Raw genomic sequence first — 21,614 nt, forward strand, 5'->3', positions numbered from 1 at the left:
GTTTTCAAAAATGGGAAGAGATTAATGTCTAACCATAGGAGTGAGCCCAACTTCAATTCCTGCCAAAATTCTAGAATATATTGCTAACTAGATGGTTAGTGTGAACACCTAGAAAGGAAATGGTGATCCCAGAGAGCCAGTACAATTTTAACAGGATCAGGTCATGCCAACCTATCCTTTTTGTTTTTTTTTTTTTGTTTTTTTGAGAGGGTTACTAGACTGGCAGCACCAGGGAATTCTGCAGATACCATATGCCTCAAGTTTAATAAAGCATTTGATAATTTTTCATGCTATTCTTTCTTTTTTTAAAAGTGAGGCAATTGGGGTTAAGTGACTTGCCCAGGGTCACACAGCTAGTAAATGTTAAGTGTCTGAGGCCGGATTTGAATTCAGGTCCTCCTGAATCCAGGGCCAGTGCTCTATCCACTGTGCCACCTAGCTGTCCCTTTTCATGCTATTCTTATGGATAAGATGATGATAGTGCAATTAAGTAGTTTGAGAACTAGTCAAATGGCAGGGTGCAGAGTATTCAGTAATAAGCCAATGCTAACTTTGAGGCCTTTTTACTCTTCTTTTTTTGGGAGGCGAGGCAATTGGGGTTAAGAGCACCAGGGCCGGTGCTCTGTCCACTGTGCCACCTAGCTGCCCCTTTACTCTTCTTTTTTTATTGTTTGTTTGTTTGTTGTTGTTGTTGTTGTTTGTTGTTGTTTTTGCAGGGCAATGGGGTTTAAGTGACTTGCCCAGGGTCACACAGCTAGTAAATGTCTGAGGCTGGGTTTGAACTCAGGTCCTCCTGAATCCAAGGCTAGTGCCTTATCCATTGCGCCACCTAGCTGCCCCCTACTCTTCTTTTTAAAAGTAAATTTTTTTTTTTAAATTTAATTTTTTTTTTTTTTTGCGGGGCAATGGGGGTTAAGTAACTTGCCCAGGGTCAACACAGCTAGTAGTGTCAAGTGTCTGAGGCCGGATTTGAACTCAGGTACTCCTGAATCCAGGGCCAGTGCTTTATCCACTGCGCCACCTAGCCACCCCCAAAATATTATTTTTTAATGAACTAAAATATGTCTTCTCTCCTTTTTACCTTCCCCAATCCTATCAATTTGAAAAAGAAATGAAAGTAAAGCCCTTGTAACAAATATCTATAGGTAGACAAAGCAGATTCCCACATTGGCCATGTCAAAAAACCATCTGTGTGCAAAGTTTATCACCTCTCTTTCAAGAGGTTGGTAGTGGAATTGTGTTTGGTCATCATGTTGATTAGCATTCTCAAGCCTTTCAAAGTTGTTTGTTTTTATATTATTGTGCTATTGTATAATTTGTTTCTTGCTTCTGTTCACTTTATTCTGTATTACTTCATACATGTCCTCTTCGCAGGTTTCTGTCAAATCATCCCTTTCCTCATTTCTTTTCTTTTCTTTTTCTTTTTCTTTTTTTTTTTTTGGTGGGGCAGTGAGAGTCTAGTGACTTGCCCAGAATCACACAGCTAGTAAGTGTCAGGTGTCTGAGGTCAGATTTGAACTCAGGTCCTCCTGAATCCAGGGCTGGTGCTTTATCCACTGCACTACCTAGCTGCCCCCCCTTTCCTCATTTCTTACAACACTATAGTAATAGTATTCCATTTCATTCATATACCATAACTTGATCATCCATTCCCCAATTGATGGATACCCCTGTAGTTCCTACTGCTTTGCTATTACAAAAAGAGCTGTTATGTTTTGTTCATATGGGTTCTTTTTCTCTTCATTTGATCTCTGGGTTATAGAACTAGGAGTCGTATCACTGGGTCAGAAAGTATGCATAACTTAATAACTTTTTGTGCATAATTCCCAGTTACTTTTCAAAATGGCTGGACCAGTTCATAGCTCCATTAACAGTATATGAATATGAATATACCTGTTTCCCCATAGTTCTTCCAACATTTGTCATTTTTCTTTTTTTGTCAGCTTTGCCAATATGAAGGCAATGAGGTGGAACCTCAAAATTATTTTAATTTGCATTTCTCTAATTATTGGTGATTTAGAGTATTTTTTCTTCTGGTTATTGATAGCTTGGATTTCTCCCTCTGAAAACCACCTATTCATATCCTTTGAACATTTATCAATTAGAAAAACGGCTCTTATTTTTAAAAATTTTATTTTATTCCCTTTATGTCTTGGAAATGAAACTTATCAGAGAAATTTGCTATAAAGATTTTTTCCCCCATTTTCTGCTTCTCTTCTATTTTTAGCTCCATTTATTTTGTTTATATAGTCTTTTAAATTTCATATGATCAGATTGTCCATTTTATCTCCTGTGAACATCTGTATCTTGTTTGGTCATGAATTCTTCCCCTGTCCATAGATGTGACTGATAATTTCTTCCTTTACCTAGGGGCAGCTAGGTGGCACTGTGGATAGAGTACTGGACCTGGAGTCAGGAAGACCTGAATTCACATGCTGTCCCAGACACTAACTGTGTAACCTGGGCAAGTAACATAACTGTTCTGTGCCTCAGTTTCCTCATCTATAAAATGGGAATTATTAATAGCACTTACCTTCCAGAGTTGTTATGAGAATAAGATGAGATATTTGTAAAATGCTTTGCAAATCTTAAAGTGCTATGTGAATACTAGCTCTTACTAGCCTCTAATTTGTTTCTGATGTCATGCTTTATATCTAGGTGATGTATGCACTTAGAGCTTATTTTGATATATGGTATAATATGTTGCTCTATACCTAGTTCCTTTCCCACTGCTTTCTTGTTCTTCAGTATTTTTTTCTTGGATAGTTAATTCTCGACCCAATAGCTAGGGTCTTTGGGTTTATCACACTACGCTAATATTCTTGTTTGCTTTTTCTGTAGTTTGTATACCTAATTTGTTTCTCTGATGAATCTGTCTATTTCTTAACTGGCACCAAATTGTTATGATGATTACTGCTTTGTAGTATAGTTTGAGATATGGCACTGATAGATTCTCTTTGTTCTCCCCCTTTTTAAATTAATTTACTTGAAACTCAACTTTATATTCTTCCAGTTGAATTTTGTTATTTTTTAATAGCTCTACAAAGAAATCCTTTGGTAGTTTGATTGAAATGACACCAAAAAATAAAGAAATTTAGGTAGTATTATCATTTTTATTATATTGATCCAGTCTACTTATGAGTAGTTAATATTTCTTCAGTTATTTAGATTTGTCTTTATTTGTGTAAAGAGTGTTTTGTTATTGTATACATATAGTTCCTGTGCATGTTTTGGCAGATTAGGACCCCAAATGTCTTCTATTTTTTATAGTTTTTTTTCTTTTTTAAATAGTCTCTTTTTTTTTCAGTTACATGCAAAGATAGTTTTCAACATTCATTTCTGTTAGATTTTGAGTTCCAAAGTTTTCTCCCTCCCTTCCCTCCTCACTTCCCAAGACAGCAAGCAGTGTGATATAGGTTATACAGTACAATCATGTTAAACATATTTCTGCATTAGTCCTGTTGTAAAAGAAGAATCAGAACAAAAGGGGAAAAAACACAAGAAAGAAGAAGCAACACCCCCCCCCAAAAAAAAACAACAAAAGGGAAACTAGTATGTTTCCATCTGCATTCAGATTCCATAGTTCTTTTTCTGGATGTGGAGAGCATTTTCCATTATGAGTCTTTTGGAATTGTCTTAGATCATTGTATTGCTGAGAAGAGCTAAGTCCATCACAGCTGATCATCACCCAGTGTTGCTGTTACTGTGTGTATTGTTCTCCTGGTTCTGCTCACTTCACTCAGCATCAGTTCATGTAAGTCTTTCCAGGTTTTTCTGAAATCTTCCTGCTCATCATTTTTTACAGTACAACAGTATTCCATTACATTCATATATTATAACTTGTTCAGCCATTCCTCAGTTGATGAACATCCCCTCAATTTCCAATTCTTTGCCATTCCGAAAAAGAGCTGACATAAACATTTTTGTACTTATGGGGCCTTTTCCCTTTTTTATATTTCACAGTTTCTACTTGGGTCTTTTCATCAAGAATGCTTGGAAATCCTCTTAGTTAAAGGTCCTTTTTTTCCTCCTGTAGGATTATATTCACTTTTGGTGTATAAATTATTCTTGTTTATAAGTCTATATTCTTTGTTGTATAAAATAGTTTATTTGAAACTCTCCCCTCCTAAATCTTTCCACTGCTACATTTTGTTTGATCCTGAATGTGTGGCTTCTTGGTACTTGAATTCTTTGTTGATGGCTGCTTGCAGTATTTTTTTTTTTCTTTCACTAGGAAGCTCTCAATTTTCAATTGAAAGATTATAATTTTCTATCTGAAAAATTATAACTGGCTTGTAAATCCCTTCACGGTTGCCATCTGAAACTTTTCTATAGCTGAAATTAGCTGGCTCAGCATCTGAAAGCTGCTAGCTTTCTGCCTATCTGTAGGCTATTAGCTGCCTAAGCCAGTCTGAAAGGGGGGTTTTAAAAAATCCCCTAGGTTCGTTAAGCCTCATGTGGGCCAAGCTGGAAGGGCCTGCCCTCTTCTCCAACTGCTTCTCCCAGACTAACAAGAAAAAGATTAAAAACCTTTCAGTAACACAAAAAACTTGAGATGAATAAACTTAGAGATAAGGATACAGAAAAGTAAAATATATGACCTGACTGTGTTTAACTTTCTCCCTGCTGCTGTGAAATCTCCTCCCTCATCTCTCGCCTGTGGCTGTGTCTGGCCCCTACCACCTGCACTTCTATCATCGAGCCACTTCTTCTCCGCTCGCTCTATCATCCCCCATCTCTTTTCTCCGTAGCTCCACATCTCCCTGTGTCTCCTTTCTCAGTCCTCCAACCAACCCTGTATGTCTCTCCTTCTCTGTCAGCCGTCCCCATTTCTCCATAGTGTCCCTTTTTATTAACCTTCTCTCAGAAACTCAGGGCTGACTTCACCCATGCACACCAAGCTAAATGGTTGGCAGCCCTAGGGCCACGGCCAGGGGGCTGGAGGGAGCTGTGCACCTTGCTGCGCACCTGTGGCCTCCACATGGGCCCTGGCCCGGGGTGAACATGGGGTGAACCCGGGGTGAACCCGGGGTCTCTGGGGCATATCCCCTTAGGGCAGAGGGAGCTGGGGCAGCCATCCAGTGGCCTCCCGCCCCGGAAGGCTCTGAGGCCCACAGGGCTTCTTAGCTCGGCTGCTGAAGTGGAGGGGGAGGAGCGCCAGCCTGGCTCACACAGAGAAAAACCCTGAGAGCCTAGGGCTTTCTAATCTTAGCCAAACATGGGGTGCCCCAAATGACAATAAATTCTTACACAATATAATATTCATCAAAGTTTTCATTCTTTTTTCAGAAGGGGTGTTTTTTCTATTTCTACTTTACCTTCTTATTCTAAGAGATCTGGGCAGTTTCGAATTATGATTCCTAAGCTTTTTTTTTGTCATGATTTTTGAGTAGTTCAGTGATTCTCAGATGATCTTTTCCTTCATCTTTTTTCTAGTTCATTTGGAAAGAAACTAAATTACCAGTATCAAAAATGAAAGGGGTAAATTCACCACCAGTGAAGTGGAAATTAAAGCAATAATTAGGAGCTATTTTGCCCAATTGTATGCCAATCAATTTGAAATGAAATTGATGATTATTTACAAAAATACAAATTACCCATCTTAACTGAAGAAGAAATAAAATCCTCAAATAAGCCCATTTTAGAAAAAGAAATTGAACATACCATCAATGAACTCCCTAAGAAAAAATCTGCAGGACCATATGGGTTTACAAGTGAATTCTACCAAACATTTAAAGAACAATTAATTCCAATACTATACAAGTTATTTGGAAAAATAGGTGAAGGAATTCTACCAATTCTTTTTATGACACAAATATGGTGTTGATACCCAAACTAGGCAGAGCCAAAACAGAGAAAGAAAATTGCAGACCAATTTACCTAATGAATAACGATTCAAAAATCTTAAATAAAATATTAGTGGGGCAGCTAGATGGCGCAGTGGATAGAGCACCGGCCCTGGAGTCAGGAGTACCTGAGTTCAAATCCGGCCTCAGACAGTTAACACTTACTAGCTGTGTGACCCTGGGCAAGTCACTTAACCCCAATTGCCTCACTTAAAAAAAAATATTAGTAATTTAGATGCAAATTGAACCATACTATTTCTATTGTTTTTGTTGTTTTTCTTTTTTGAAGTTTTTCCTTTTTGCTCTGATTCTTCTTTCACAGCATGACTAATGCAGAAATATGCTTAATGATATAACCTATATCAGATTACTTGCTGTCTTGGGGAGGCAGGAGGGAGGGAGAAAAATTTGAAACTAGAAATCTTATAAAAACAAATGTTGGGGGCAGCTAGGTGGCGCAGTGGATGGAGCACCGGCCCTGGAGTCAGGAGTACCTGGGTTCAAATCTGGCCTCAGACACTTAACACTTACTAGCTGTGTGACCCTGGGCAAGTCACTTAACCCCAGTTGCCTCACTTTAAAAAAAAAAAAGAGAGAGAACAATTTGGAACTATGCCCAAAGGGCTATAAAACTATGCATATGAAAAAAAACCAGATGTTGAAAACTATCTCTACATGTAACTAGAAAATAATAAAATACTTTTATAGGGAAAAAAATATTAGTAAGGAGATTACAGCAATTCATCATCACTAGGATAATACACTATGACCAGGTAGGGTTTATACCAGAAATGCAAGGCTGGTTCAACATTAAGAATATTATCAACATAATCAACCACATCAATAAGAAAACTAACCCAAATCATAAGAGTATCTCAATAGATGCAGAGAAAGCATTTGACAAAATACAACACTCATTCCTATTCAAAACACTAGAGAGCACAGGAATAGGTGGAGCCTTCCTTAAAATAATCAGCAGTATCTACCTAAAGCCATCAGCAAACATTGTATGTAACAGGGATAAGGTAGAAGCATTCTCAATAAGAACAGGGGTGAAACAGGGATGTCTATTGTCTCCTCTGTTATTTAATAATGTACTAGAAAGGTTAGCTTTAGCAATAAGAGAAGAAAAAGGAATTAGAATAGGCAAGGAGGAACAAAACTTTCACTCTTTGCAGATCATATGATGGTATACTCAGAGAATCCCAAAGAATCAACTTAAAAAACTACTTGAAACAATTAACAACTTTAGCAAAGTTGCAGGATATAAAATAAGCCTACATAAATCATCAGCATTTCTATACATGACCAAGAAAGCTCAGCAGCAAGAGATAGAAAGAGAAATTCTATTTAAAGCAACTGTAAAAAAAAAAAATAATAATTGTAGACAATATAAAATACTTGGGAGTCTACCTGCCAAGACTAACCCAGGAACTCTATGAACACAATTACAAAACACTTTTCACACAAATAAAATCAAATTTTCTAGTTCATTTGTTTTTGTAGGAGATATATTTCCTTCTTTTTTTTCAATCTTTTTTTTTTTTTTTTAGTGAGGCAATTGGGGTTAAGTGACTTGCCCAGGGTCACACAGCTAGTAAGTGTGAAGTGTCTGAGGCCGGATTTGAACTCAGGTACTCCTGACTCCAGGGCTGGTGCTCTATCCACTGCGCCACCTAGCTGCCCCATAACTTTTTTTGGTTTTTTTTTTTTTTTTTTTTTTGCTGGGCAATGGGGGTTAAGTGACTTGCCCAGGGTCACACAGCCAGTAAGTCAAGTGTCTGATGCTGGATTTGAACTCGGGTACTCCTGAATCCAAAGCCGGTGCTTTATCCACTGCGCCACCTAGCTGCCCTCAATCTTTTTATTTTACGATTTCTCATTGTCTCATAGAGCCATGAATTTCTCTTTTGGCCATTCTAATTTTCAGGGAGTTTGTTTCTTGGGCAAGGTTTTGTACTTCTTGTTTAAAGCTCTTAATCCTCTTTCTAATTCTTCCTTCCATAGCTCTCATTTCTCTTTCCATTTTTTTCCTCATATTCTCATGTGATTTTTTAAAAACTTTTAAAATTAATTTAAAAAATAATATTTTTTTTGCTCTTTAAAAATAAACTATTCTAGGAATTCCATTTGGACTTGTGCCCAACCTGTGTTTTTCATTGAAATTTTTCTTGTAAATATTTTCGAATCATTTGGAATCTCCTGGGTTTGTGTCATGAATGTCCCCATAGCCATAATGGCTTTTTATGGTGGAGTTATTTTCTTTGGTTTGTTTGCTTATTCCTCTAGAATACATCTTGACTTTGGCCTTTGACTAGGGCTGAACTTTTATACTTATTGGAGAAATGTCTAAGCCAAGCTTTTGTTCTCTTGGGTCCTTCTATTGCTTTCTCCCCTCTTTTTTCTTTTTTAATTTTTGAGGCATTTGGGGTTAAGTGACTTGCCCAGGGTCACACAGCTAGTAATTGTTAAGTGTCTGAGTCCAGATTTAAACTCAGGTCCTCCTGACTCCAGGGCTGGTGCTTTATCCACTGTGCCACCTAGCTGCCCCTATTGCTTTCTTGAAATACTGAGTTTTGTGTTATTTCAGAATCTCAGGACAGCTCAGACTAGAGTCTTGTAAGCTTTTGGAGCTCCCACAATGTTCTTATCTAGGGCAGATCCTGATCACTGCCTTCTGGTCTGAGCTCCCCAACCTCCTGTTTTCACCCATGTCCTTACCCCTGGTTGGAATACTAGTAGAATGCTGCTGGATATTCAGTCACTATCAACAAGCTGGAAAGCTGTGTAGATTCATAGTGGCAGAAATGTAAACTTTCCTTTGGTTTGGAATTCTTGCCCTGGTCATTCTGCTGCAGGTTTTAGACTCCTCTGTAGGTGGAATTGAGACCCTACTTCACTTTTGGGTCAGAACCACATGGCTGCTGTTTGTTTCTGAGCTTGTTCCTCACTAAGTACATAGCTCAGGACCTCGGACAGCTTCTAACCCTGAAATTACAGTGCTATGGGTACAAATCCTTCCGTCAGTTCCCCCTGAATTTGTGACCTGGAACTGGGTATTGCCTCAGAGCTGCCAGTTGACATGTAGGCTTGCATCGTGCAAAAGGTCGGTGTCCTCATGTGTGTGTCTTCTCCTTTCTTTTATGTCCTGTGTGCTAGCATGCTCTGTGCAGTAAGCCCCTGGCCACATAGAAGTCTCCGTCTTCCTATGCTGACATGGCCTGGAACTAGAACTCAGCATGACTTTTTTTCTCAAATTTCCCTATAATTACTTGGTCTGGTGTAATTTTTAGATCTCTATGGAAGAAGTATATTTAGAAGAGCTCGTTTGGTCTTCTTTACCTCTGTAGTGAGCATTTTTAAAAGGCAAACAAATCCAATGATCTCCTGTGTAATCTTTTGTATTTATTGGTGGTCTTCTTAGTGTCTATTTTTAGAAATTCTGTATTTGAATGGGAACATGGTTGTCATGGAGGAATCCAAGAAAAAGCAATCATAGGGAGTCCTATTTCCAGACCAGGTCAGTATAGGAAGACAGAGAAGTCTGTGTGGACAGTGGGAATGGGATCTGGCCCGGGGTCTGCCACACAGAGGATCTGGCATACAGGAGCTGAATGAGAGCTGAGTATGTAGACCAGGACAGGAAGCGTTTATATGATGTTCTTGGTAGTTCCTGAGATGAGAAGGAGCTCATCAAAGTACAGTTCCACTGGCTGCCTGAAGAGAGAGCTCTTTTTCATAGCCCACCTCAATGTCAGACTGTTTCCTGGATCTTTATCTTTGGGTCTTTGCCTTTGCACTGACTGACCCACATTCATAGATTCCACTCTCCTTAACTTGCTCTTGTTGAGTCCTCCTTCTCCTGACAGATGCAGCTCAAACACCATCTTCTCCATGAAGTCTTTCCTTATCCTTTCCAGATTTCCAGAATTTGGAGCAAGTGTGGCTTTCTAGCATATTTGAGGAGAGGCCTCACACCCAGCCTTGGCAAGGGCTCCTTCACCTTCCCTCTCCCTCTTTTGTTTGGAGGAAGACCTTGGGAGTTTCAAAGGATCCTGAAGATTTCTTATCTTCCCATCAGCATGCCTGCAACATTCCCCCCAAGAGAGCATTAGCTGGCAGCACATCTTCATTGAGAGCCAAGGACAGACCAAACTTGTGACTTTCCAAGAAGCCCAGAAAAGAAATTATATTATGCCCATGAGGAACTTCTTAGGTATGTCATGGATGGGAGAAAAAGACTTCCAGCAACCAGTATCTAGTTAAAAGTACTCTTTAGTTTCCTCAGCTATAAAATAAGGATAATAACATCACCTATCTCATGAGCCTGAGACAGTCAAAAGAGGTAATACTCGTAAAGCACTTAGCACAGGACTAGACACATAGTAGGCCCTCTATAAATGTTTATTACATTCTTCCTTGTACATCTTGTTATTCTTTGTTTTGTTTTTTTGTTGTTTTTTTTTTGGTGGGGCAATATGGGTTAAGTGACTTGCCCAGGGTCACACAACTAGTAAGCGTCAAGTGTCCGAGGCCGGATTGGAACTCAAGTCCTCCTGAATCCAGGGCCGGTGCTTTATCCAGTGTGCCACCTACTTGCCCCCTCTTCTTGTTATTCTTATCATAATACTCTCCATTTCCTGACTCTATGGCTTTTCACTGGCCTTTTCTCATAGAATCTTATCCTTCCTTACTGCCACCTCCTGCCTTGCCTAGCTTTCTTCAAGATTCAGTTCCATTCCCATGTTCTACAGGAGGGGAGGCCTTTCTCAATCTTCCCACCCCTCTACTAGTTCCTTTCTTCCAATTTTTCAATCTTCCATCTGTACTATAAGTAGTAATTTATGTGTTTTCTCCCCTAAGAGAATGTGAGCTTCTTGAAGTAGAGGTTGTTTCATTTTTTATACTTGTGTACTTGATTTCTTGCATAGTACCTGACATATTAATAGGTTACTTAATCAGTTGAAGAAACAGGAGAAAAGTGTAGATTTGTAGTGTCATCTTTGTGGGAAAGAGAAAGGACTGATCTTTGTTTTTAATTACATTGACAATTAGGGAGTTTCCACTCATGACACAATAACCCTCAAGTTTTACTTGGTTTTCCCAAGGTTGCCTATGGGGTTTGCCCAGGATCATCTGTTGAGACGATTTTTGCTGTCACATTGTCTCCCCCAAGGCTCCTTGGGCAGACTAATGCCTTCAAGCTTTGCATGTTTGGGCTGTTAAGTACAGACAAGTTTTGGTGGTATGAGCTCAGTTCTTGAGAGCAGGAACTCTGTTTGCCTTTGTACTCTCAGTGCCTTGCACGTAGTGATTTCTTAGTAGATATTTATTGATTGATAGTCCTTCATTCTTTAAAATAATTCACAGACATCACTTCACATCAAGGATAGGCTTTTGCCAGGGGTCAGTCATGGTGTTTACTGTTGCCATGTTGCTGATTTCCTATTTGTGGCACCAAGAAGAGAAGACAACCCACAAGCCTGGGAATTTATTATGTCCAAAACAGAACTCATTATCTTTTCCCAGTAACCCTGCCCTTTCCCTAATTTTCCATTCCTGTCAAATGTACCAGAATCCTCCCAGTCATCCAGACTCACAATCTTGTGGACATCCTGAGTGCCTCACCCTTCACATATCCATTCTGTTGCCAAGTTTTCACTTTTCTGTCCTCTTTTACAACACTTTTCACGTATCCCCTTCTCTCCTCCGACACTTTTACTGCTCTGGTGCAGTCCCTCATCCCTTCCTAAGTAGTCTCCCTGCTTCTAGTTCTTCTCCCTAGTCTACCAGCTGCCAAAGCAATGTCTCTAAAGCACAGAGCTGACTTGGTTGTCCAGGGTCAAATACAAGATCTTCTGTTTTTCATTGTAATTGGCCAGATTTGGGTTTTACAACCCAGTCCCTTCTTGCCTTTCATGTCTTCTTACACTTTATTCCCCTCCACATACTCTATGATCCAGTGATACTGCGTTCCTCTCTTTTCCTCAAACATGGTATTTCATCTCTGGACCGTTTCCTCCCATGCTTCAAATCCTATCCCTCTTCAATTAGGCCTTCTAGCTTCTCTGACTTCCTTCAGGACTCAGCTCCAAGCCTACCTCCTATAAGGTTTTCCAAATCTTTCCTTTGCCTTTCCTCTGATTTTATTTCCCATTTATATTGTGCATATCTTTTTTTTTTTTTTTTTGTGGGGTAGTTGGGGTTAAGTGACTTGCCCAGGGTCACACAGCTAGTAAGAGTTAAGTGTCTAAGACCGGATTTGAACTCAGGTCCTCCTGAATCCAGGTCCAGTGCTCTATCCACTGTGCCACCTAGCTACCCCCGTGTATATCTTATATATACATGACTGATTGCTTGTTGTCCCTTCCGGTAGAATGTGAGCTCTTCCAGGGCAGGTATCAAATTTTTACTTTTCTTTGCCTTTTTTTGGGAGGGGGGAAGCAATGAGGGTTAAGTGACTTGCCCAGGGTCACACAGCTAGTAAGTGTCAAGTGTCTGAGGCCGGATTTGAACTCAGGTCCTCCTGAATCCAGGGCCAGCGCTCTATCTACTGTGCCACCTAGCTGCCCCTTTTCTTTGTCTTTTTAGAGCTTAACACAGATTCTGGGACATGGTCAGCATTTAATAAATGCTTATTGACTGAGTAGAAAGATCACTTATTAATCACCTACTGTATGCCAGTCATAGTTAAGAGCTGTATAAATATTATTTATTTCACTTGATCTTCACAAGAACCTTTGAAGGTAGATGCTATTATTAATCTTTATATTATGATTGAGGAAACTGAGGCAGACAAGTTAAGTGACTTGCCTAGAGTCATACAGTTAGTAAATGTCTGAGGTAGACTTGAATTCAGGTTATCCTGACTCCAAGTCCAGGACTTCTTCCACTGTGACACCAAGCTGCCTCTGGTAGGAACTAAAGGGCTCTGGATTTCTGGATTTTAGTGTGATATGTGCCACTTACTAGCTGTGTGACTTCGTGCATATAATTTCATTTCTGAGCATCAGTGTTAGCTGTATAATTATTCAACAAGCACTTACTAAGTGTTGGTTATATTCCAAATCCTCTGCTTGGTGCTGGGGAGACAAAGACAAAAATAAAACAGTCCTTGCCCTCAAAGGGTTTATATTCTTTTGAGGGAAACAACATGCACATGTAGGGTGTTCCAAAAGGCCCCTTTAGATATTTGAGGTTCAGGGTGCTAGATCTTCAGAGTCATCTCAAGTTAGATTGCTAGGGACTTCAGGGCCCCTATTCACCCGGGCTGTCTTAGCCTGAGTGTTGCTGTTCCTTGTGTCTTCCAAGGTCTCCGTCCTTGTGCTTTCTGACCACTCTGGGGTTTTCTTTGGGAAGCCTTAGACTTTTGTTGTCTCTGGAAAACGACTTGCAGGCCATATACATCTGTGGCCCTTTTTTGGTTGGCTGAGAGGTTGCCGGTGTCTTTGCTCAAGGTTGTACCAGGGCTGGCTTTGCTGGTGGCCTCTTTTCCTGTTGCCTTTTGTCTCCTTTGTTCTGCATCAGGAGAAGTCACTGTAGTTTCTCATTGGATTTCTCGATCAGTACAGGCAAGCCTTGGAGATACTGTGGGTTCAGTTCCGGACCACAACTAAAAATGAATATTGCAAGAAAGTCACATGATTTTTTTGGTTTCTCAGTGCATATAAAAGTTCTGTTTATACCAGACTATAATCTGTTAAGTGTGCAACAGTATTATGTCTAAAAACCCAACATACACGCCTTAGTTAAAAATTACTTTATTGCTAAAAAATGCCAACCATTATCTGAGCCTTCAGTGAGTCATAATCTTTTTGCCTCATTGTTGAGGCTACAGACTAATCAGGGCAGTGGTTGTTGAACGTTGGGGTGGCTGTGGCAATTTCTTAAAATAAGACAACTATGAAGTTTGCCTCATTGATTGACTTCCTTTCACTTGAACACTTAGAGGCCACTGTAGGGTTATTAATTGGCCTAATTTCAATATTCTTGTTTTTGGGAATTAGGGAGGCCTGGGAGAGAAGGAGTGAGAAGGGAATGGCTAGTTGGTGGAGCAGTCTGAACACATGCAACATTTATCAGTTAAGTTCACTATCTTATATGGGTGTGATTTGTGGTGCCCAAAGCAATTAAAAAAATAACATCAAGGATCACTGATCATAGATCACTGTAATAGATATAATAATAATAATGAAAAAGTTTGAAATATTACAAGAATTACCAAAATGTGATGCAGAGACATGATGGGAACACATGCTATTGGGAAAATGCTACCAATAGACTTCACTCAAGTAGGATTTTCACAAACTTTCAATTTGTAAAAAATGCAGTATCTGCAAAGTGCAGTAAAACTAGGTATGCTTGTATTTAGTCTGGTAAAAATTTTAGTTTTTCGCTAGAGTAGGTATTTGGGAGCTTGGTTGCCTGTTTCCTTTCAGGTAGCTGTTTTGGCTGGAAGTCCTTCCTTTACCTTTTTGAGAAATGAAATTGTCATCAAAGCAAACATGTCACCTGCTCTGCTTTTAGAAAACAGATCTCTAGTAGGCATCTGAGTAATGATATATATCATGATCCTGTGTGATCTGTTTTCCAAACTCAACTGTTTCTTCTTCATGTCCTCATTTGTTCTTTCTTCCTTCCTTCCTTCCTTCCTTCCTTCCTTCCTTCCTTCCTTCCTTCCTTCCTTCCTTCCTTCCTTCCTTCCTTCCTTCCTTCCTTCCTTCCTTCCTTCCTTCCTTCCTTCCTTCCTTCCTTCCTTTCTTCCTTTCTTTTTTTTTTAACAGTATTGGTAGTTTTATTTCTAACTATGTTTTATTTTCAATTAGTATGCCACAATGTCTCTGACCTAGTTTTTAAGAGGTGCACTAATTTTAACAGTTCCAGTAGCAGGTAAAATATCATTAAAAGACACTCCATGAGACTTCCAAATTGTTTTGCTGTAGGGGAATGTCATTATTATGAATACTCTGCTAGAAACCATATCATTAAACTATAGAAGATAGTCCCGAAAAGAAGACTGGCACACAGCCTTTCTATAATAACTTAGAACATTTGTGTATGGGGATTGCTTAGAGTATAATAATAATAATAATAATAATAATAATAATAGTTGTTTTTGTTCGGTTGTTTCAGTTATGTCTGACTCTTGTTGATCCCATTTGAGGTTTTCTTGGCAAAGATACTGGAGTGGTTTGCCATTTCCTTCTCCAGGTCATTTTTTTTTCTTTCTTCCTTTCTTCCTTTCTTCCTTCCTTTCTTTCTTCCTTCCTTCCTTCCTTCCTTCTTGGGAGGTAGGATGTGGGAGGGAGAAGAGGGATAACAACAGGGTTGTCCCCCAAAAGAAAAAAATGGGAAATAAAGAAAAACAGGGTTATTGAAACTTTTTTTTTTAAAATAGGAGGGGTAAGGGACAACTAGGTGGCACAGTGGATAGTGCACCGGCCCTGGAGTCAGGAGTACCTGAGTTCAAATCCGACCTCAGACACTTAACACTTACTAGCTGTGTGACCCTGGGCAAGTCACTTAACCCCAGTTGCTTCACTCAAAAAAAAAATAGGAGGGGTTAAAAGAAATGGACAAGGGGCAGCTAGGTGGCACAGTGGATAAAGCATGGGCCCTGGATTCAGGAGTACCTGAGTTCAAATCTGACCTCAGACACTTGACACTTAATAGCTGTATGACCCTGGGCAAATCACTTAACCCCCACTGCCCCGCAAAAAAAAAAAAAAAAAGAAAAGAAAAAAAAACCAGACAAGTGGAACGGCTTTGCAAATTACACGTTAAGTTTATTATAATATTTAAAGGGAAAAGAAAGCTATACATAGTAGAGCATCACAGTCTCCTATGCATTCTTTTTCTATTTTCCTTTGTATAGGGTAATGCTTATTTTGTTTGGTTCTTTGTTAAGTTCAGAATTTTTAAAATTAAATTTTTGTAAAAAGCAACAGAATCAGTTTTTCAACCTCTATTTTCTAACATGATGGAGAGTTTAAAAGACTCCATTGAGCTGATGAGTTCCTTTTGCATCTCTGGCTTCTATTCCTGTCCCTCCCCTTCAGGATTGCTGCCACTTGGGTTTCTTTGGACCCCCACCCTTAGTATTTTGTACCTCTTCTTTCCTTCTCCCAAATTAGAACTTGTCTTTGGATTCACTTTAAGTACGGACCTTTGAGTTTCAAATAGACACACTTCCTTCTGCCTTCTTTGTCTCTCCCACTGCTCCTTTTGCTTTAAGATCATAGATTTTCTTCTGTAAAAGACATTCTCTGGGCTGGCCAGCTATTCTTTCTCCTGGGACCAAGAAAAATAGATTTAATCCTTCTTCTGTGCGATAGCCCTTCAGACATTTGAAGACCATGATTACGTTCCCCACCCCAATCCCTTCAGCCTCCCACATATCTTCCTAGTCACCTCCTCTCTTCAATCATGTTCCGTTTTCCAGGTCTGTTAGTATGTCATTTCCCCCAATAGACTATGTGCTTCTTAGGGTAGTCATCTTGGTGACTAACTCTACTTCTATTCTTCATCCTCACTTTGATCTCCAATCTCTCCAACCCTTAGTTCTCTCCCAGGACATCACCTCTTTCATTCCCTATCTTGAGGTCTTAGTAAATCAGTTCAACTCTACACTATCTTCAAATTTTGAATCCCTTGCCTCTGTTCTATTGCTTATTCCGAATTTGTGCAACCCTAATTTTGGATTATTCCCATCACTTTCCTCCTTCACTCTCTATTCACATGCTACTGAACAGAGCCGAGAAAAGGGTCCTCTACACAATTATATTACATAATATCAACTGGGCTTTCACTGCAACAAGGGAAACCCTTTTATGTTTGGGGTTTTGTTTTTGTTTTTGTTTTTTGCAGGCAATGGGGATTAAGTGACTTGCCCAGGGTCACACAGCTAGTAAGTGTCAAGTGTCTGAGACTGGATTTGAACCCAGGTACTCCTGAATCCAGGGCCAGTGCTTTAACCACTGCGCCATCTAGCTGCCCCCGGAAACCCTTTTATATACCTCAGTCTATTCACTCTCTCTTTTACCAGAGCATCTATTCTGAATTTTTTAAATCTCTTATCAAGCTTTTAACATGCTTAGGTACCCCTTTCCCAGCCCTATTATCTAAAGACTTTGCCTCATACTTTTTTGAAAAAACTGAGTCCATTAGCTGAGAGCTCTCTCTTTTCTCCTCCTCACTTCATATCACTCAAGACATTTCCTACTATTTCTTCCTTTACCCCTATCTCACCCCTTGATCCCAGCCCATCCCTGTTTTTTCTAGCAGATTACTCCCAGTATCACCCCCATTCTCTCTAATATTCACTCCCTTCTTATCTACTGGCTTCTTCCCTTCTGCCTACAAAGATGCCCATATCATCCCCATTCCCCATCTTTAAAATACCTCTAGTTGATCCAACCATTCCCTTTAGCTATCATGCATCCCTTTTGTGGCTAACCTCTTTGTACTTGGTGTTTTCACTTCTCTTAGATGTTTCTTGTCCTTTGCAATCTGGCTTCTAACCTTATCGTTTACTTGAAATTTTCCAAAAGTTACTAAACTCTTCTCATTCACTCCAGAATTACCAAATGATCTCTTAATTGCCAAATTGAATGGCCTTTTTCAATTCTTATTCTTCTTGACCTTTTTGTGGTCATTGATACTGTTGAGTTACTCATTCCAAGTGAATATTTTCTCTCTAGGTTTTAGTAACATTGTACTCTCCTGCTTCTTCTGAAGTCTGCTTCTTTTCTGTTTTTTTACTTTGATCTTTATTTTTTATTGCTTCTTTATTCAGGTTTTGCCAATAACTGTGTCTGTCCTGGGACCTCTTTTCTTTTTCCTCTGTATTATCTCACTTAATGATCTTATCAGCCCCCAAGTTTTCAACTATCATCTGCACACAGATGATTGCCACATCTCTTTATCCAACCCTAGCTGCTCTCCTGAGCTCTACCTTTTTGTTATCTTGAACTACAGGTGGTAATTGTGGGAAACTTGACATGTCTAAAATGGAATTTATTCTCTCTTTCTCCCAAACCTACCAGCCCTTTCCTAACTTTCTTATTATCATCAGGGACACCATGATTCTCCCCAGCCCCATCACCTAGGTCTCTGCCTCAGCCCCTCTCACTTACCACACATCTCTGATCCAGTCTTCTTTCTACCTTCACAACTCCTCTCATAGATCTCTTTTATCTCCAGTCACAGAGCTACCACTATCACCTCATCACATCCCACCTACACACCTTCACTAGTCTCCAGTCCACTCCATTCTCTGCTCAGCTGCCAGAGTTTTTCCTAAAGAATATGCTGGTCCCTGTGAGGCTCCTGTTACCTCCAAGATCAAGTATGAAGTCCTCTGTTTGGTTTTTAAAGCCTGTCACAATCTGGCCTCTTCCTACTTTTCTTATCTTCCTGTACTTGATTCCTCTCCACATTCCCTACCATGCATGCAGCTCTCCTGGCCCACTCATTCTCCCCTGTCACTACCTCCTAGCTTCCATGGCTTTCTTCTAGGCTCAGCTCAAATGCCCTTTTCTGCAGGAGACCCTTCCCAGGCGCTCCCACGTCTACTGTCTTCTCTCTGTTACTGCCTTTCATTAGTCCTCTCTTTCTCTGGCAGAGCTGTTGGCCTATTGTCTTCCCCTTTAGAATGTGAACTCTTTAAAGACAATGACTATGATTGTGTCTCTCTTTGCATCCTCAGCACAGTGCCAGGCACTTGGTATTCACTCATTCAGTGCCTGATTGATGAGCTTTCTATTTCTCTTGGTGCTCAGTGCAGTGCCTTGGACTTAGTGGGTGGCTAAACAGGGGTTTTCACATTGATTTCAAGAATGCTTTGGAATGGAAGAGGTTTGTAAGCAACATATTGGACTGTAAGTAATGTCGTATCAATGCTGAAGTTGGATTGTTTAAAAATGAATGGACAACCAAACCATCCCTGCTAGATCGTATTTCTGCTCAGTGTCATTTTCACTTTTAAAAAGTCTCTCTTTTTTTGTAGGTTCATGGGGGTGTGTGTACACCAAGGGCAGTTGCATGCACTTACTGAGGTAAGAGTCCAGTGAATGTGCTCCATCACATCCCTACCGTTTTATTTTATTTTCATCATGTTGTGTATAGAATACGAGCATAGTCTTGACATTTCCTGGCTCTGTGTTTACTGTGTATGTCTAATGCTGGCACTGTAATCAATGTATTGTTAGATGAGAGGAGCTTAGAAGTCAGATTTAATCCTCTTATCTTATAGATGGACAAACTGAGGCCCATGAGGAGAAGGGAGTTCCCCAAGGTATGGAGCAAAGCTGGATTTCAAGACAAAGTCTCCTGACTTTGAATCAAGTGTTCTTTCTATTCTATCTCCCTGCTTTTTCAGTGACAAAGATGATACTTCCTAATGGCTTAGTAGTGGAAAGAATTCTGGCCTTGTAGTCAGGAGAGACTTGCATTCAAATCCTGCTTTGTATAATAAATAATTATTTGACCATTTGCAAGTAATTTAACTTCCTCCAAGTTCCCTCTTTGATAAAATGGAGGTTACTGTCCCTCTAAGTACTTCCTTCCCTACTTGGTTGTGAGGATCAAATGAGATGATACAAGTTAAGCATGTTGGAAGCCTCTGTGTGTGTATGGCTGTCAGGTGGCCTTAGTAGTGGTGGTGTTGGCCCACAGCACCAGGGTAGTCTTAATCACAATCATAGCTTGCATTTATATAGCACTGAAGATTTGCTGAGCACTTGACAACTATTATCGTCATGTCAACACTGGGAGGGAGATACTAGTATTGTCCACATTTAACAGGTGGGGAAACTGAGGCAGGCAGCGGTTAAGTGACTTGCTAGTAAATCACTTAGCTAATACACATATAAGGGGGAATTTGAAGTCAGGTCTTCACAATTTCAAGTGCAGCACATTGCCTGACCAGATTCTGATTTCAGGCAGGTTAGTCTTAGTTGCCTAGACTCCACCTATCTTTAATAGACTTAAATACCTTTAATTTGGTTCAAGAAGGGAACCATCCAGTCTTTCTCTTAATAACAAGGTGTTTGACAGCTCTGAGTTTCTGAGTGGTTTACATACCCTATTGAAGCCTTCTTTTCACCTAGTAGCATAATTCTTCATCTCTACTAGTCCAAATTTGTCTTTTATATGAACCCAAATGTCTTCTGAGGAAGGTGGAGGGAAAGGGGAAGGGAATAAGCTAGGCACTGTGCTAAGAAATATTATTTATTTTATTTGAACCTCACAACAATCCTATGAAGTAGATTCTATTATTATTCCTATTTGACAGATGAGGAAACTGAGTCAAAAAGAGGTGAAGTGACTTGTCCAGGGTCACATACATAGTAAGTATCTGAGGCTGGGTTTGTCCTCAGGCCTGGCACTCTACCATTTGTACCCCCTAGCTGCTTCAGAACTAAAAGGATTATAGAGCCCTCTTTGGAAAGATTTCCTTCAAAGGACCTACTACATGCCAAATAGTCTACTAGGCATCATCGATATTGATGATCAGTGAAACATTTATCAAGCACCTATTAGGTGCTGGATACTCAGCTTGGTCCTTGGGATTTGATGACAAAGGAACATAGATTTTTGACCTGGGATCCTTGAATTTGTTTCTTTAAAAAATATTTTGATAACTATTTCAATAGAATTTATTTTTTGTAATCTTAAGTATTTTGCTTTATACATTTAAAAACATTATTATGGGGGCAGCTAGGTGGCGCAGTGGATAGAGCACCAGCCCTGGAGTCAGGAGTACCTGAGTTCAAATCCGGCCTCAGACACTTAACACTTACTAGCTGTGTGACCCTGGGCAAGTCACTTAACCCCAATTGCCTCACACACACAAACCAACAAAATAAAAAACATTATTCTTAGAAGGGGTCTTCAGGCTTTAACCATCTGCCAAAGGACTCCTTGACACAAATAAAGGTTAAGAACTCCTGATCTAGAAGGAGATATTTGACCTGAGTCTTGAAGGGAATGGGGGACTCTAAGAGGCAGAGGTGAGGAGATGGTACATTCCTGGCAGGCACTGGGCAGCCAGGCAAATGCATGGAGATGCCAGAGCACCTAGGCATAGTTGTGTTGTATTTTAATGACCTTAAAGGAAAAATGGAAAGGGAAGAGACGAGAAATACAGTGGGAGAAAAAAGGGAGATGAAGAGTAGAGAAAGTGATCTCACATTATTTGGGAGCATACATAGAAGAAAATACAGAGAAGGGAGAGCAAGCAACACTTCAGCATCACTGAACTGTACTGGTCCAAGGAGGGAAAAATACCCATATACAGTTGGGCAGAGAAATGCATTTCTTTCAATAGGGAAACAAGAGGGAAAGGGAGAAGGGAGAGAGGAATAAGAGAGAAGGGAGACTAAAGGAGCAGCAGAGGCATTCCAGTAATGTGGAATGATTGGTACAAAGACTGGGCAGGAGATAGAGTGTTGTCTTTTAGGAAGAGAGAGACTGCAGGTTGTGGGAGGTGAGGTGATGTCCAGTTATTCTGGAAAGATATGTTGGGGTCAAGTTGAGTAGGAGTTGAAAAACAAAGCAGAGGAGTTTATATTTGATCCTGGAGGCAATAGGAAGCCATTGGCTTTGACTGACTAGGGAAGTAACATGAGCCAAATCTGTATTTAAGGAAAAATAGATTAGCACCCAAAGGGAAGGTAGGTTGGAGTTTTGAGAGACTTGAGGCAGGGAAACTCATCAGGAGGTTGTTGCCATAATCTAGACAAGAGCTAATAAGGATCTGGGGCAGAG

The 21,614-nt window shown here is 39.9% G+C and overlaps 1 protein-coding gene across 3 annotated transcripts in view; it reads left to right on the forward strand.

Moving 5' to 3' along the window:
- TESK2 (testis associated actin remodelling kinase 2) overlaps positions 1-21,614 on the forward strand; it is a 161,083-nt gene that overhangs the window by 69,018 nt on the left and 70,451 nt on the right. For 2 of the 3 annotated variants that reach the window (XM_044001508.1, XM_044001507.1), the window contains one exon: positions 18,853-18,901. In XM_044001508.1, the coding sequence (XP_043857443.1) occupies positions 18,853-18,901 (49 nt within the window). Of the gene's footprint in view, positions 1-18,641; positions 18,725-18,852; positions 18,902-21,614 lie in introns of those variants that run through there. The other variant, XM_044001509.1, reaches the window with a different exon arrangement.

This window comes from Dromiciops gliroides, chromosome 4 (genome assembly GCF_019393635.1).
Source record: "Dromiciops gliroides isolate mDroGli1 chromosome 4, mDroGli1.pri, whole genome shotgun sequence".
Taxonomy (NCBI): Eukaryota; Metazoa; Chordata; class Mammalia; order Microbiotheria; family Microbiotheriidae; genus Dromiciops; species Dromiciops gliroides.